We start from the raw sequence: 17,997 nt of genomic DNA, 5'->3' as shown, positions 1-17,997 counted from the left end.
AATTGATACTTCAATTGTCATGTTTGTTTACTGTCATAGGCAAAATTGTCAGTACTGTCAGTGTCAAATTTATTTTCATGTAGTTTTTCCCATTTTCTTGTTTATTTCTATTAAATTAGATTTTATGTTTTCATATATCTAAATTGTAACAAATGGAATTCGTATTTATAATAATAAATATCTAAAGATATAATAATAATTTCACTTATAAAAATGTTGGGAGGTGTACGGCTTAAAGTAATTTATACTCATGAAAAATCATGTTTTGCGTACATCAGTCCAAAGTACAGCACAAATAATGAACAGGTAAATATCCGGAAATATCATTATCTTTGTGATTATTTCCGATTTAAGACAAATTAGAAGTCATTACTGTTATCTGTATATTTTTGAGGTTAGATCATTTACATTATGTTGTTTTCGAATGACAGATTAATTTTTGGATGAGTTGGTTAATAAACATTGTAATAGTTTTATTTTAAAAAATATGTATCTTGTTTTATTTATCACAATAAATGATTACTTGTCTTGGTTACATTTATATTTTATAAATATGCTAGCAACCCCTGGCTTTGCAAGGGTGCAAATTACTTAATTAATACTATAGGAAAGTTACATTTAAAAATATTTATTTTTAGAAATATTTAAAGTTTTCTTTTAATTATTTGTCAACACTGTTTTAAGTACATATATATAAGAACTGTCCTAATACCAGAACAGCAGTATCAAATCTCCTATAAGAACTAATATTATTAGTTTGTCTTAATACATTGATTTGAATAAAAAAAATAATAAGGTCATATGGGGTAAAATATAGATATATTATCTTTATTATGTAAGTGTGCTTCTGATTAAATATTTAATACCAATAAAAAAAATAATTGTAAATTTCATTACATGATTTATATGTATTTTTGTTCAGAAAGCCGAATTCAGAGCTATTTGTGGATTTTATTTATGAAAGACCTTGATACAATTTTAGGTTTTGCATTATTATAATCTATCATTATTTACTGGTACCATGCCCCTGGCTACTTTTCTTTTTTCATGCCATTATAAAAAATATATACATACAAGTTTCTTATTTGTGAAACATGAATATAAATTTAGATGTTAAAAATATACTTTAGTTCAACATATTAAGGCCTATACATTAAAAAAAGAATATGTAGATATAGAGACAGTTTAAAATAATGTATTACAACTCAATTTAATGTAATTATAAATAATTATTACGTTCAGATTTTAAAATACATTTATAACTATACTTTGTATAGATTCTTTTGTTAAATTCATTCATGCATGTATCATTGCACATATGTATAGATTATAAGTGTACAAATCTTTAAAATTTAAAATATTACTGTAGTCTATTTATTGTATAACTAGTATTGTAGTTTTTATAAATTTTCTTAATAATAATAATATATTATGTATACACATGTCGTGGCGGCCTTTAATTGAGGCAGCATTTTATAATATAACCATATTATCATGAATTTTAAGTAGATATAAATGTATGCTTTGTTGGTTGTCCTTAAATAAATAAATAAATAAAATTGATGTCAGGCTAAATTTAAAAATTATTACATGACATTTTACTTTCAGACACAAAGTGTACAGGTGATATCAAAAGACAAACAGTTGTTACTATGGGTGGTGTTTAACAGTAACATACCAGAAGGACATATAGCCGTCAACCCAGTGTTCAGCAGATTGGTGGAGCTGGAGGAGGGATTGGATGTGTTTGTTTCACCATATGGAGGCATTAAAGTGTTGGATGAATTGTACATAGACACCGATAGTCCTGATGACCAAGAAATTTTGGTAATTGATTTAAAATATTCATATTTTGTTTAATGACTATTTCCAATATAGCAACCTTTACAGAATTATATTTAATGAAAACAGTTCTACTTACATTAATTTACCAATTTTACCCAAGTACTATTATTTTACATCATGTTCCAATACAGCCATTTGTTTATGTAACCATAGTATTAAATGTATAGTACGATGTTTCCCAATGTGGGGCCCACACCCCACAGGGGAGCAATTTGATAGTTAAAGGGGGGCAATTAAAAAATGGACTGGAAGCGATTTTAACCCTCTTGTTCAGAGCCTTTTAAATGCTACGAGTAGATGAATAGATATCATGCCAAATTTAACAAAAAAGGTAATTTAAAAAAATGCTGTAAATATTTATTAGGTATAATTTTGTGTGATGTTACCAAAATATCAATTGGGCGTCGTCAAGTAAACTTTGTCAGGAAAAATTATGTATGGAGGCATAAAAAATTTAGAAATGTTCAAGTGGGGCATGCCACAAAATAGGTTAGGAAACACTGGTATAGTGTGTATTATTGAATTTCACTGGATAATATCTTTTTAAAGTTTACTTGAATCAAAATTTCTTCATGGTCGACAATGTGCATGTGACACCCTGAGTGTCACAGGCATCCATAGGTTACAGTGACCAGATTGATTGCCACCTTTGTGGTATAAAAAAAAAACCTTCAAAATTTGATTATTGGTAAAGGGAATGTTAGTAATGGGGTCAAATAGCCCCATTACTAACAATATACCCTATCGGGTCGACCTCCACGCATGGTTCCCCCTGGAAACCATCATGGCTAATTCTAGTAGAATTCGTCAAGATGGGCTAACTGACTTGTTTTCATCCTCATTAGTCATCTATCACTGGTGCCCCGCCATTGTATACTGATAGCGCAGGCGGGGTAACCATACCATTGTCACCCATTAAAAAAAATTGATTATTAATATTCTGTGATTTATTATATATATTATAATATTGTGTTCTGTAGATAAATTATGTGAAAGGCGAGCTGGTATGTGCAAAAAGAAATCAGCATGCTAGCATACTAATGACTAAATTGCATTGTAAAGTAATAATAAATATATAAAAAAAAAAAAAATAGAAATAATAATTGAGGTCATTTGCACTAATAACAAAAGTTACAAATTTAAAATTCTATTTTATTTTTAGGAACATAATGTGGAACTGTTACAACTGAGAATTTTAGATCAATTAAGAGTTGTGGCTGTCAATCAAAAGGCTGTGGTGTGGATATCGGCCTCCCTGCCGATTGTTTTTACACCAAAGCAAACTGGCTTACTTGTTACTCATAGTAGAATTATAGTTAAAGTAGATGCCTTCAATAGCTTCTCAGGTTTATCTTCAAATACCTCAATAGACGTGCCTGAAGAGAAACACAGTGAGTTTAAAAATATAGGACTTGTGCATGATGGTATGCTTCGCCCATATATGAATATTCCAGAAAGACTGGTACTCCGAGCTGTCCCTATTGACGGTGATGGTAAAAAGAACTTGATGCATCCGTACACTGTATTTGTACATGAAGATTTGTTACATGATAAATATAAACGGTCAGCTGTAGTTTTAGCAACCATAAAGAATATACCTTTTCTAGTACAAGAGGAAAATGAAGAAGAAAGTGAGAATAATAAGAATCAGATAGACGATCTCTGTGTTGAAATAGTTCTAATAAACAGTATCGTGTTCAGAAGCCTTTGTAATGAAGTGTACAATAAAAATATACCAACTGTACTCATACCAAAATCGCTTAATGCAATTATAAATGTTGAAAATGGTTGCAGGATTATATTTACCATAATTGGTGATAAAGTCGAGCAACCGGATCATATAGATATTATAACGTATTCGGATCAAACACAAACTGAAATTGATATTGTAGAAAAGTTTAAGAATTGTGTCATCAACAATACACATTCTGGTAAAAAGTTATTAATTAATCATGGAATGATTAAACAAAACACCGAGATCAGTACTGGTTTTCTCCAATTTAAATTAAAGCCTGAGAAATTAAAATATACGATGCTCAATAGTGAATCATTCAGGCATTGTACATTAGCTGTGACATGTTTAAGCGATTCTGACTTGGTGCTTCCTAAGCTCGCTAGTTCTAAACTCGAATATGATTACAAGAACTATTGTAGAACGATGAAATCTGTCGAGTCTTTGGTAAAGAAAATTGTATCGCATGTTTACTTTGAAATACATAGAGAGGCCACTTTTAAGGGTGCTTCAGAATTGAAGAGTAATGTTTTGGTAACAGGTTAGTACTTCGTTTTTTTTTTAAATATTTGTACACTTCGTTACTTGTACAATGTAATGTAAACTAAAATATTTTATAGTACATTAGATACTATTATTATTTAGATAAAACACTTTTAAATTTATATTTGTCTTCATGTCTTTTTCACTTAGAATACGCAAATTTTCCTTTGTCTATGGCATACTTCTGAATTTTCATCTACATTTTTACATTCCTGTATTTTTTATTATAATAGCGGACAGAAGTATTGAGACTTTCAAAGATCATTTTTAGTTTTTATTATAACATTAGTTGATTGGTTTCTCTGAAGGAGGAGTAAAGAGTCTCCAGAATGGTAAGCATGTCTGTCTTCTCTACCTACCCAGTCAAGGCCTAAAGATCTGATGTGAAGATAGATAAATAGTTGTCATATCTATTTTTCACATATTGTGTATTTAGTTTATGTAAATATTGTGTCTAATTTTCTAGGTGTAAGTGGCTCAGGGAAGTCGAGTCTCTGCCATATAGTCCAAAAAGAGCTAAGAGTATGGTCACACATTCTCCACTGTAGATCCTTAAAGGGAAGGAAGGACATTCCGGAGGTGCTAAGTAAAGCGATCCTCATGTGCCAGGAGAGAAGTCCTGCTGTACTCATATGTGATGATGTGGATTCACTGGTCCCCCCAAACATGGAGGGTGCATCACCTCAAGATATTGCTTATTACCAAAGGTATTTTTTTTATTTATGTAATTATCAATAATAATGTTCAAATCGATGGTAAGCGGTAGACCATATCACATATACCATAGAAATCACAGAATACGCTGAAACACTATGGTACTCATCATTTATTGTCATTACTTATGACTATAAGGTTTTAATTCTTATAGGTACAACAGCCTATGTAAAATAAAGTTTGAAAACAGAACAAACTGGTTATTGATAATTCTTTTTTTTAAAAAATACAAAATTATTGTTTTTTTTTTTCGGTGTTGCAAGTAATGACCGTAATATATTATACAACAGAAAAAGGAAAATTTGATAGTGAATTATTTATTATTTATTTATTTAACTCTATTGCACCATAAACAAAAATATACAATGACAAGTGAATAATTCAAGTGTAATACAGTAACATAAATACAGATTGAAATATGCATATAAAGGTACAAAAGGCGGTCTTATCGCTAGGGCAATCTCTTACAGACAACCTTTAGTTAAAGGAGAACAGATAGAATTAGTCTATTTTGATTTTTTTTCTTTTTCTCCAATTACATAATGGTGTTGTTTGCGGATAATAACAAAGAGTGTGACATTTAGAATTGATAAATATAATTTTTTTAAATAAAAAACAAAAAGATTCCTTATTATTATGTAATTGGTATCATTTATTTAAGAAGAAAATAAACAACTTTACATTCATTCCTTTATTTAAGCACATACATTGTTTTAGATTAGCGGTGGTAATCAAGCACCTGCTGCAGACGTGTTCAGGCGTGTGCGTGCTCATGACTGCGCTCAGTATGAAGGCTCTCCACCCTACGCTGAGCCAGTTTACCGGAAAACCGTTGTTTACATCGCATTTCAATATACCAGAGCTCGAGCAGGTGATTTTAAGCAATTTCGAAAAGGATATTCTTAATTTGCTATTAATTCATCATCATATCAGCCGTTAATTGTCCACTGCTGGACATAGGCTTTACCCATAAGGGTTGGCATGGCTGTATTTCAGCTTGATGGGTGGGATATGGCAGTGAAATTACAGGGTACAGTGGAATAACACCTAAGTTCCCAGTAATGGCAATGCATTGGGGGTATCATGAGCGAGAACAATTCGAGTATACTCTGTTATGTCCATGGTACTGCTCATGTCATAGGCGTCGGTTGCCACTTTCCATCAGGTGGGTTATTCATTTGCTTTGCTATTCTAAAAAAAGGGGATTTGCCAGTAGTTGCTACGCTTGGAAGGCTTTGTAATGTTTTAAGAGGGACGCTGCTACTCATCCCTCAACCATTACGTTCTCTTGATCGCTTCTTACGACACCCACGGGAAAGTGGCAGCCCATTCTATGCTGGGACCACACGGCTAGTTCATAGTTCACTAATAAATCATAATAAATAATTAAAATAACTGGATTCATCACAAATAATTGTGATAAATCTAGTTAATTTGACTTAAAGACTAAATCACTGAATCGATTTTGATAAAATTTCCATGGGATCAATCTGAAAGTAAGTTACAGATAAAAAAGAATTTTCCAAGTCGGTTTATAAGTGAATGACTTATAAGGTAACAAACATAAATGAATACAAACGAAATCAAAACTTCTCTTTTGAAGTCACTTGAAAACAAATATTTATTTCTCAAACATGCTTGGAAATGTGAGCATTATTTTGACAATCTTTTTTGAGATAAATCAAAATTGCCGTACTACCATTACCAAGGAGATAACTAATACAAGGTTTTATTTAAATTTCGAACTGGCTTGCAAATAGAAAGCTGTTTATTGAAAAAAAAAACAAAGGAGCATTATGGCGCGTGAAAAATTATTATTGTTCGTTATTCGTCATTGAACTTAAAAAGTAAAATTGTATTTTTGATTTTCGCGCATTGTTTGAGAAAAGTACTATACAAGCCTTGGCCACAACTAGGCATTGATGGGGTCACGTATGTGTGCCTCGGCTACGCCTCGGCCCACATTTGCACGTTCGTCCATCAATGCCTCAGTTGCTAGCCACTGCAGTAATGTACTATTAGTTTTTGTTCCTAACACTATAATTATAATGTAATTTTTATTTATTCAATTATGAACAGGACGAACGAACAGAACTGTTTAAGCATTTGATTAATGATAAAATAAAAGAAGAATTTCTCGTTGAAGACGACGATTTCATCAAATTGTCTATGGACACCGCTGGCAGCACAGTCAGAGACATCACAGATTACCTTAACAAAAGAATATTTAAGGCGGTCAAGAAGAAAAGTGAGTTTAAATTACTATATCTATTACATCAGTAAAGTATATGACTCCATGTGATGATGGAGTAAGAATTAAATTACTACTCCTTTTCATTCCTAGAATGTCGTAAGGAAACAAGTACTGATAGAGAGAGAAAAACTCGAAAATCTCTATACCGTAGAATCATAAAAAAGCCGGTCAAGTGCGAGTCGGACTCGTACAACGAAGGTTCCATACAAAATAATCAAGTTTGAATTTTTTTTTGTGAAATAACTACAAATTTAAGGTTTTTAGATTTTTTCCATTACTTGTGCTACATGACATTGCTACTTACAAATTTCATGATTCTAGATCAACGTGAAGTACCCTATAGGTTTTGATTTCCTTTGCGTATGTCAAAATATGCGATATAAATGGAACATAAAAGGCCGTATCTTTTTTTGATTGCGTCGATTTAGAAGCTTGATTTTTTCACTGATTTAAGAGATTGCAGACCTGAATTGACCTGATATTAATTTCAACTTGATAACTCCACGCGTTCCTAAGAAAAAGCCTTTTGACATACGGACGGACGGACAACTAAGTGGTCTTATAAGGGTTTCGTTTTTTTCCCTTGGACCTATGGAACCCTAAAAATGATTATACAAAAATGCTTTATTATAATTATTAAAAAATATGTTTTTTATTCAAGTGAGCATAATTTTAAGTGATGTTTAGTAATAGTGCATAATCAATATTTTAGAAGCAAACCCATCAGATCCGAAGCCTCGTGTAGTCGAAGACATAAACAAGGACGAGGAGAAGGCTAAGGCATTCGACATATGGGGTCCCGTGGGTGGTTTGGATGACGTCAAACAACAGTTGACAGAGTGCATATTCTGGCCCATCATGGTAAGTACAATTTGTTATTTAAAACAAATTTCAAAAGCTAATCAAGCTATCTTTTAGCTTGATTTTTTTGCACTTATATTACACGATTACAAATTTTTAGACTTTACCACGGCCTGTAGAACTTGGCTGTAACTCCGAGATAATAAAGGCGTGAATTTACTGGGTACAAAGGAATAACACCTGAGTCCTCAGGAACGGCAACGCATGGGGGGTATCATGGGCGAAACAGTATACTCTGTTATGTCCATGGTACTGCTCATGTCTATAGGTGACGGTTACCACTTTCCATCAGGTGGGCCGTCAGCTTGTTTGCCATTCTAAGTTATATAAAATAAATAGTCGTACTACACTGCATTTACCTGTATGTGGTCGCCACTCAAGAACCTTTCTTGCAACCGATAGGGATATCGGTTGTCGGTTTTTCGAGCTATGTGACCAGCCATTTGCCACTTCAGCTTGCTTATCCTTTTGGCTATGTCGGTTACTTTGGTTCCTATGCGGATATCCTCGTTTCGGATTCTATCACGCAAAGAGACTCCCGAGTGTAGCCCTCTCCATAGCCCGCCGAGTAACTTGTAGCTTTTTACCTTACATAAATCTACGCGTTAATTCCCGTCTCTTGCGCACATTGTATTACACACTTAGATATCCAGTCCCGAACCGGCTTTCACTATTTTTTTTTTACAATCTATAGTGTTTATTCCCTTTGTTGATCCCATTTTAATTTTATGACGATTGAAGCTACTATTTTTCTATGCAGAATGCAGAAATGGATGCAGAAAAAAAAATGTTTGTTGCTTAATTTATATCTAAACGTAATATTTATTTTTAATGGGTTAAAATGGTAACCCTACCTGCGCTATCGATATGTGCTGGCGGGGCACTAGTGAGAGATAATGTATTCACGAAACAGTTGGTAGGGTACCTACTAAATACCTCGTCGTTTATTGGTGTATTTATTTTGTTAATTTATATTTTATTGCGCCAGTTAATGAGAAGTGATACAAAAGGCGGCTTTATCGTTAAGCAATTTCTTCCAGACAACCTTTGCGTTTCGCCCATGATACCCCCTATGCGTTGCCATTCCTGAGGACTCAGATGTTATTCCTCTGTACCCTATAAATTCACGCCATATCCCACCCTTCAAACCGAAACACAGTCATGCAAACGCACTTTACGGTTGAAACACGAATGGGACAGCAAACGACTTTTGTACAAAGTCTCCCTCTGGTAAATGTATGTATGATCATTAGCCTCACTGTGAAGTCCATTGTGTAATGGTCCGATGGTGTGATTCGCGGCAGTACCCGGCGCTGTTCCCGCGCGCGTCGTGCGGCGTGCTGCTGTACGGGCCGCCGGGCTCCGGCAAGTCGCACCTGGGCTCGTGCCTGGCGCGCCTCGCCGGCTTCACCATGCTCACCGTCAAGGGGCCCGAGCTGCTCTCCAAGTACATTGGCCAGAGCGAGAAGGCCGTCCGCGACATATTCGACAAGTGAGTCTCCCAGATGCAGAGTGAGGACATCTAGGCATATTATCACCACCAATACCATTGTCATCACCACCACCACCACCAACATCAACACCACCGTCACCACCACCACCATCACCACCACCAACATCACCACCACCACCAACATCAACACCACCACCAATATCACCACCATCACCACCACCACCAACTTCAACACCACCGCCAATATCACCACCATCACCACCACCACCAACGTCACCACCACCACCAACATCACCAACATAAACAGCACCGCCACCAGCACCACCATCACCACCACCACCAACATCAACACCACCGCCACCAGCATCACCATCACCACCACCAACATCACCACCACCACCAACATCACCACCACCAACATCACCCCCATCACCACCAACATCAACACCACCATCAATATCACCACCATCACCACCACCAAATTCACCACCGCCATCATCACCACCATCACCACCTCCAACATCACCACCACTACCATCACCACCACCACTACCATCACCACCCCCAGCAACAACACCACCACCACCACCACCATCATCATCACCAACATCACCACCACCAACATTACCACCGCCAACATCATCACCACCACCAATATCACCACCACCACCAACATCACCGCCACCAACATTACCAACACCACCAACACCACACCAACACCTCCAACACCACCACCACCACCACCACCACCACCACTACCATCATCACCACTATCATCAGTTCAATGAACTCACCTGGTCCTCGCCTCTCCATCACATAAATATAGATTTTTAGTTTAAGTCCTGATGACCACTGTTGTTATCTCGGCTGCGGACTTTGTAACTAAACTGCTTTCAAAAGTTGCTAGATTGTAATATTTCCAAAAGTGACTGATCAAAAGTGTGTTGTAAAATTATTCTTTATAATCATATAAAATATAAAAAGTAAAAAATAATAATTACTCTCTGGTCTCTAATATTCTTAATGTTAGATTAGGTATTTAAAATCATCTATGTAGTTATCAATAAGTTTTTTTGGTAACTATCTGATGAGACTCAAAAAGTGACTGAAATTACAATAGTGCTTATCATTATGTCATCCAAGACGAAAATTTCGCATCTAGTCAACATGAAAATAAAAAAAAAAACTGGGCGCCAATTCAAAAAGTCGTATATATGTGGTGATTGTTATAATAGTTTAAATTAAGAAAAACTGTTTTGAATTGCTGGAAATAATAGAGCCATTTGAAAAAAAAAAATAGTAGAGCTAACATTTGAAAATAGAATTCCAAACGCTTCAATTTATACGACCTTTGCCTTTTCGTCCTTTATTTTTGAGTTTTATTTTGTCTTATTTGTATGTAAATTTTAATTGTCCTCAGGGCAGATATGAAGAGGCCATCAATACTGTTCTTTGATGAATTCGACAGTCTCGCGCCCAAGTAAGTGGATATATTGTAAGTACTTGCTTTTGGAAAGTGCATGTCATTATTACTATGATATGTATTGTTGTTTCATTTGTGTATCTATTTATTTTCGCCACAACTATGATATTAGTATTAGTTGGATAAAAGAAACTAAAATTTGCTTGATTGAGTCCAATTTTGTTTGATTGATATTGGAGTGCAATTAGTGATAGTTGCGTATTGTTTATGACATGAATTTTTAAGCTGTTAAGATTATAATTTGTAAGGATTGGAAATGCGATATTTTGAGTATAAAAGGAAATAATATTTGGTAGTTTGAAAGGTGAGATAAAAGAAATTACTAGGTATAACTACATAATACTATAATACTAGAAACTACATAATAGTAGCAATGGCGTAAATGGTATTTATCATTGGAGTAAAATATTTATGAATTGGTATATAGGCACTGATTAAGTATTACCTTTCATCAATGGAACTCATTAGCTTACTTGCTATTTTAAGTATGTATTATTCGTTGCTGTAGTCACGGTCCTTCGAGCCGGATACGAATGTGTTTGAATGTTGTGTGCACGCAGACGCGGGCACGACTCGACGGGCGTGACGGACCGCGTGGTGACGCAGCTGCTGGCGCGGCTCGACGGCGCCGAGGGCGGCGCGCGGGGCGCTGTGGTGGCGGCCAGCTCGCGGCCCGACCTGCTCGACCCCGCGCTGCTGCGGCCCGGCCGCCTGCACACGCACCTCTACTGCGCCCTGCCCGACCGGGTACGTACTGCTACTGCTGCTACTGCGACCATATTGATGATAGGATTAGTCTGCAGCCTGATCTGTTCCACCTCGCTTTGTTTAATCTCTGGTGAATTAAATGTGATGCATCTACTGACGTGACTCCATCCTCATGTATTATTTCTTACACTAGTGAGCAATGAGCAGTGGGGTATCAAGCCCAGCAGAACAAACTAATGTTGCTGGTTGGGTTACCATTATTTTTTATCCATTTAGAATCTACACGTGAAATTTTAAGTCAAGGTTTATATTATCTCTTCTTAGTTAACAGTATCCTCTTGTCTGGGCTACTTATAAACATAAAAAAAAATCAGGGCCAAACTTCTTCTCACATTAAGATCTATTTTCCAATACTCTATGTTCTTACATTGTTGTACCTTTTTATCTACCTAGGATGGCCGCTATGAGGTGCTCAAAATCCTGACAAAGAGTGTAACAGTGAACAAGGAAGTGGACCTTCGGGAGTTGGCTGAACTCACTGACGGCTACTCGCCCGCTGATTTGAAGTCCTTATTAGTGACTGCACAGTTGACGAGACTAGAAAAGCAATTGGTAAGTACTCCAATGATGACATTTAATCCTTACTAATATTATAAATGTATAAGTAAGTAAGCCGTGCGGTCGCGGCATAGATAGGCCACCTCTTCCTTTCTTGTGGGTGTTGTAAGAGACGACTAACGGAGAGCGAGAGACGGGCAGCAGTGTCCTTCTTAAAATATCTCTAAAGCCTGACTGCGGTTGCCAATCCGCCTGCTAAGCGTGCCAACTACTGGCAAAACCCCCCAATGGGGAGGCTTATGTTCAGCAGTGGACAGTTAAAGGCTGGTATGATGATGATAAGTAAGTGTACGTTATCTTTTGACCCAGGTTATTGCTCCATCTAATGGGGGATCGTCCATCCTATATTATGATTAGAAAATAAAATGGCGTGAATTTACAGGGTACAGAGGAATAACACCAGAGTCCTCAGGAATGGCAACGCATGGGGGGTATCATGGACATAACAGTATACTCTGTTATGGTTATGTCCATGATACTGCTCATGTCTATAGGCGACGGTTACTACTTTCCATCAAGTGTGCCGTCAGTTTCTTTACCATTCTAAGTTGTATAAAAAAAACCCTTATTCCCAGGACAATACTGATGAAAAGGATATGAAGTCAGTGGTGGTGTTAAATGAAGACATAAAGAGTGCCTTACAGGAAACGAAGCCCTCACTTTCCAAAGAGCAGAGACTGTTCTATGACATGATGTGAGTACAATCCACTTAATTTTTTTTTCAAAATTATAGTTTATTTCTTGTTATTCAGTCTTTCTTTGAACAAACTAAGAGTTTTCATTTATTTACGTTATAGAAAATGAATGTTTTTTTTATTTATTTATTTTTATTTAATTAATTTGTCAATAATAATAAAATTGTTAATTCGCTAGTGTGCATATCTTTGCTGTTTGTTAGACATCAATATTTGTACGTTATCTGTCAGAAATGGATTAAAATAAATTAAATTGTATCCATCTACCTATATCAAATAAGTCTCTAATACATAATGAGTCTATAACGATTAAACACATAATCTTGTAATGTGAAGCTGTGGCCCCTCAACGTTTAGAAATCCTCGGAACAATGAGATCGTTCTATGAGACCCATGAAGACCCCAGGAAGCTTCTGTGCTCCTGGGCTGCATATGAGCTGGCTATACTAGCTATGACTCATACGCACAACAGGCTAAATGTATTTAATATTTAATGTATTTAATAATCTATTTATTGGAACCATAATTTTTTTTTTCAAATTATAAAGTATGGTAGTATATCAGACACTTAAAATTAATATATAGTTACGATTCTATGTCTAATTATAATGAAAATCAGTGTAATTTTATTTTTTTATAGTCCAAAGTTTTTTTTTTTTATGTAATACACGTTATTATCCCCTTCCACAGATACAAAAGATTCAGAGGCGAGACCCTATCTCCTGAGCAAAAACTGCTAGAGGCACAGATGCAAAAACAAAGAGTTACCTTAGCATAGAAATAAAAATTAAGCTTAAATTAATGCTGGAGGCTTGATTTTAGAGATGTGTGTGCTGGTAGTAAAGTGTGTTGTTAATTTTTAATGGTTCTTTATATTTATGTGTAATAATTCCACGAAGATTTTATACAGAGATTTGAATTGTGACGTCAGATTTAGGTTTCCAAAATGGCCGCTTTAATGATTTGCAACGTGATATTAATATTTAATTATTTAGTTATTTTACATTTTATCGCACCATTTACAAAATAGTAAATACAGTTAACTTTATTGAGAAGTGATACAAAAGGCGGCCTTATCGCTAAGCAATCTCTTCCAGACAACCTTTGGGTAGAGGACTTTGAAAAACAATATATATATATATATATATATATATATATATATATATATATATATATATATATATATATATATATATATATATATATATATATATATATATATATTATATTTTATATTATATTTGATGAATTGATTCCATTGTTTTCCATATTGCATTGCAGCTTGTTGGATGAGTTTGACTCAACCGACAGAATTCAAACAGATTTCAAACAGATTTCATGTCATAATTTAATTATCATGATTTTTTTTTTATATTTGACAAATATTAGATAAATAAGATTAGAGAATCCTTATTGTTTCTATCCTAATGCTTATTGTTTCTTGTTTAGTAGTTTTAAATTGTTTGCTTTTTATTGGCGAAAATAGTATAAATATTTAGAGATAGTCTATGGTCATGGCCAGAAATATGGTACTAAATAAATGTCGCAATTGTTCAAACTTTGCGTGTCCGTTTTGAAGCGAAATTACGTGCAATGTAGCTTAATTTAATCTAATTTTCAATTCTAGGTTCTTGAAATTATGTCGATAAAAAAAAAATTAAAGAATTTCCAAAAATATTACCTTATTATATTTAGTATACAAGGTTGATAGCAATTAATAAATAGTTTATTAATAAATAACTATATTTTCGCGGCATTTATTTTTATGTATGCCTGTGTCTATGACCGCCATAATACTATTTGAAGTCGCCATTTTGAAAAACCATAGTCAATCGGATTCGCTAATACCATTTTATATTATTGTAAGAAATGAAGTGCTAGCTGATAAGTGCATAAAAATATTTGTTTGTATATTTTGTTGCTATTTTTATATTTGAATTTGTTTTTATTTATTGTTGAAATAAAAAATAAAAAAATTTGGGATATCAAAGGTTTTATTCTGTTCCCTTTAAGTCTAATTAATCCTTACTAATAATATTATAAATGTGAAAGTTTGTTATGAATTTTTTTTTGATGGGTGATATGGAACGTAAATAAAATAAATTTCATTTCATTTAAAAAAAAAAATCATTTCATTTCATTTCAATTTCATTTCATTTCATTTCAACGGTAATCCCGCCTGCGTTAACGGTATATGCTGGCGGGGCACCAGTAAGGGCTTTTTTGATAGATGATAATGGAATGGTACTCCGTGTGTTTTTTTTTTCAATGGATGATAATGGATAGAAACCCCGCCTGCGCTAACGGTATACGCTGGCGGGGTACCGGTACCAGTGAGGGGTGGATAAGTGAGGATGAAAGGGCAGGCCAGTTAGCCCATCGTGATGATTCACCTGGATCACCTGGAATTCAGCACGATAGTTTCCAGGGGGGACCACGTGGATATCGACTGATAGTCTGCAATACTACCAATCCCCCCTCACTCTGGTACGCCTTGTGTGCTCCAGCATAGAATTGGCTACCCCTTTCCTGTAGGTGTCGTAAGAGGCGACTGATAGTCCCTGCATTAACCTACTACCAAGCATGGCAACTCCCAGCAGTGGACAGTTAACGGCTGAATTAATAATGGAATGGTAACACCGCTTATGCCAACAGCTATACGCTGGCGGGGCATCTGTGAGGGATGATAGGTGAGGCTAAAAGCAGGTCAAGAGGTTTCTTCAGGGTCGGCAACGTACGCGTAATACCTCTGGTATTGCAGGTGTTCATAGGCTACGGTAACCACTTACCATCAGGTGGGCCGTATGCTTGTTTGCCACCTCAGTGGTATAAAAAAAAAAAGGTCAGTGCTCTATCATGTCTCCACAAAAATTAATTAAGATGGATTGCAGAAGGAATCGTATGGAAGTCGACCTGATAGTGTCTGGTACAAAAGGCGGACTTAATGCTATACAGCATTCTCTCCCAGTCAACCTTCGGTAAAACAAAAATGTAATTATGCGATAAAGAATTGAAAGTTGTTGTAGATAAACAATTACACGTACGTATCCATATTGACTTTAGTTGCGTGAATTTACAGGGACAGAGGAATAACACCTGAGTCCTCAGGAATGGCAACAATTATCATGGGCGAAACAGTATCATGTCCATTTCCATCAGGTGGGCCGTCAGCTTGTTTGCCATTCTAAGTCGTATAAAAAAAAATTGACTTACGAATCATAACGCATATATTAATTATTAAAATACAAATTCTACTTCGATAATTGTCAGCCATCTATAAGATTGTATCCACATTTAATCTCCTGTGCAGCTCTAATAACCAGCCGTCATTAGACGCAGAGATAAAAGTTTCCCCATTAGATATGAGTAGCTTGGCTTCGTCTCGCTATGTACATTCTGTAGGTGTTTTGGAATTGATAGATAGATAGATACTCTTTATTGTTTCCTCCATAAGATTACAATAGTAAACTTATTATAAATATAAACAATTACAAGAAAATATTACACTGAGAAAACAATGGGCGACCTTATCGCTAAGAGCGATCTCTTCCAGGCAACCTTTGGATGGAGAGGAGTTATTTAAACAGTTTGATTAAAGACATAAAACTCTGTTCATTATTTATATACATATAGGGATATGCATACATATAACAATGTGAATATATGTGTATATTTTAAATTACTAATACATACTTAAATTAAATTAAATCTACCCGTAACCGGCGAGCGTGTATGAAAATATTGATGAATGTGGAAGAAGCGAAAGAGGTTTGTTTGAATCAAAGCATTTGGCTTTCCATTGTTTATGCCTACCCATTAGGGAGACAGGCGTGACAGATATGTATTTATGTATGTATACTTAAATTATTCCATATATGTGTAGCAGTTTAGGTGCTTTTTATTAGTGGCAAAAAGTACATAGGGCCGTATCAAGCGAGTCCTAATAGTGTCACTCGTGGTGGCAAGTGATCCGACAGGCTGTTGCTTTTGGCAGAAAGTGCTCCTGTTCAGAGTCGGGAAAGTACAACGTTGAATTTCTTGTGATTCATTACTGATGCATTGCTTTTGGGGCGCACTTAGGCGCTTAAGGTCCGTGTAGATAGTACCTACATAAGTGAATAACATATCTTGGGCTATCAGAGTTCCTAGAGCGAGTATGGTTACCAGTCAACCCCTTCTCTCTCGAGGGAAAGGGATTGTTAGTTATGGGGTCTGGCAGCCCCATTACTAGCGATATTACTCTGTCAGGTTGATCTTTTTTTTTATACAACTTAGAATGGCAAAAAAGCTGACGGTCCACCTGATGGTAAGTGGTAACCTTTGGAAACCATCCTGATTAATTCTTGTGGAATTCGTCACGATGGATTAGCTGATCTGATTTCATTCTATCACTTCTCGCTGGTGCCTGCGTATACCGATAGTGCTGGCGATGTTACCATTCCATTTTCACCCATTACCGGGTGACGAGGTCACCTGGGGAAGGAAGGGATTGTTAGTAATGCGAACTACCAGTCCTATTACTAGCAATATACCCTGCCAGGTCGACCTCCACGTGATTCCCCCTGGAAACCATCGTGGCTAATTCTTATCGAATTCGTCATGATGGGCTAACTGACCTACTACACCGTCTCCTATCATCACTCACTGATGCCCCGCCAGTGTATACCGATAGCGCTGGCAGGGTTATCATTCCATTATAACCCATTAAAAAAATCCACAACCCATGAAAAATGTTCTTTAGTACCACACGGATTATATAATGGAAAATTTTTATCGAAAAAAATGTATTACGTGTGTTGACCATGATTTGTCGAGTAAAGAGGCAATAAGAGGCTATACAGAGTTGAAACGCACCATTAGGTTGCCAACTCGCTTCGTAAATGTATCGTAAGTCAGTCAGTCGCCAAGTCAGTCAGACCGGTCATATCGTCATAGTCGTAGAATACTGACGGATCTGACAAAGATTACATATAAAGATTCGTCAGTATTCTACGACTATGACGATATTATTTATCTAGCTCTCCATAAAATATGTTTAATTAAAATATAATTATTTATATGGTTATATGCTTATTTGCAAGCTGTCAGATA

General features: G+C 35.5%; 1 protein-coding gene across 2 annotated transcripts; it reads left to right on the top strand.

Annotated features, from left to right (window-relative positions):
- The first annotated feature begins 52 nt into the window (after positions 1 to 52).
- Positions 53 to 14,887, top strand: LOC113513690 (peroxisome biogenesis factor 1). 2 transcript variants are annotated; one of them, XM_052902665.1, is made up of 13 exons: positions 53 to 306; positions 1,609 to 1,827; positions 3,008 to 4,118; positions 4,587 to 4,827; positions 5,552 to 5,705; positions 6,914 to 7,082; positions 7,801 to 7,949; positions 9,254 to 9,441; positions 10,823 to 10,882; positions 11,446 to 11,632; positions 12,047 to 12,205; positions 12,787 to 12,905; positions 13,597 to 14,887. In XM_052902665.1, exons 1-13 carry the CDS (start codon positions 214 to 216, stop codon positions 13,682 to 13,684), a joined length of 2,937 nt encoding a protein of 978 aa, XP_052758625.1. In that variant the 5' UTR covers positions 53 to 213; the 3' UTR covers positions 13,685 to 14,887. The 2 variants fall into 2 exon arrangements, with proteins under 2 accessions (XP_052758625.1, XP_052758626.1); XM_052902666.1 differs by lacking the exons at positions 12,047 to 12,205; positions 12,787 to 12,905; positions 13,597 to 14,887 and having other exon boundaries at positions 10,823 to 10,897; positions 11,446 to 11,584.
- The last annotated feature ends 3,110 nt before the right edge of the window (positions 14,888 to 17,997 follow it).

Source organism: Galleria mellonella, unplaced genomic scaffold (genome assembly GCF_026898425.1).
Source record: "Galleria mellonella isolate WM207_F2 unplaced genomic scaffold, CSIRO_AGI_GalMel_v1 utg93, whole genome shotgun sequence".
Taxonomy (NCBI): Eukaryota; Metazoa; Arthropoda; class Insecta; order Lepidoptera; family Pyralidae; genus Galleria; species Galleria mellonella.
This window is presented reverse-complemented; position numbering and strand designations above follow the sequence as displayed.

Coding starts and splice junctions, on each gene's coding strand:
- LOC113513690 (XM_052902665.1), top strand. CDS start 214: ATGTTGGGAGGTGTACGGCTTAAAGTAATTTATACTCATGAAAAATCA. Junction 307..1,608: donor ACAGCACAAATAATGAACAG/GTAAATATCCGG, acceptor TTTTACTTTCAG/ACACAAAGTGTACAGGTGAT. Junction 10,883..11,445: donor TTCGACAGTCTCGCGCCCAA/GTAAGTGGATAT, acceptor GTGTGCACGCAG/ACGCGGGCACGACTCGACGG.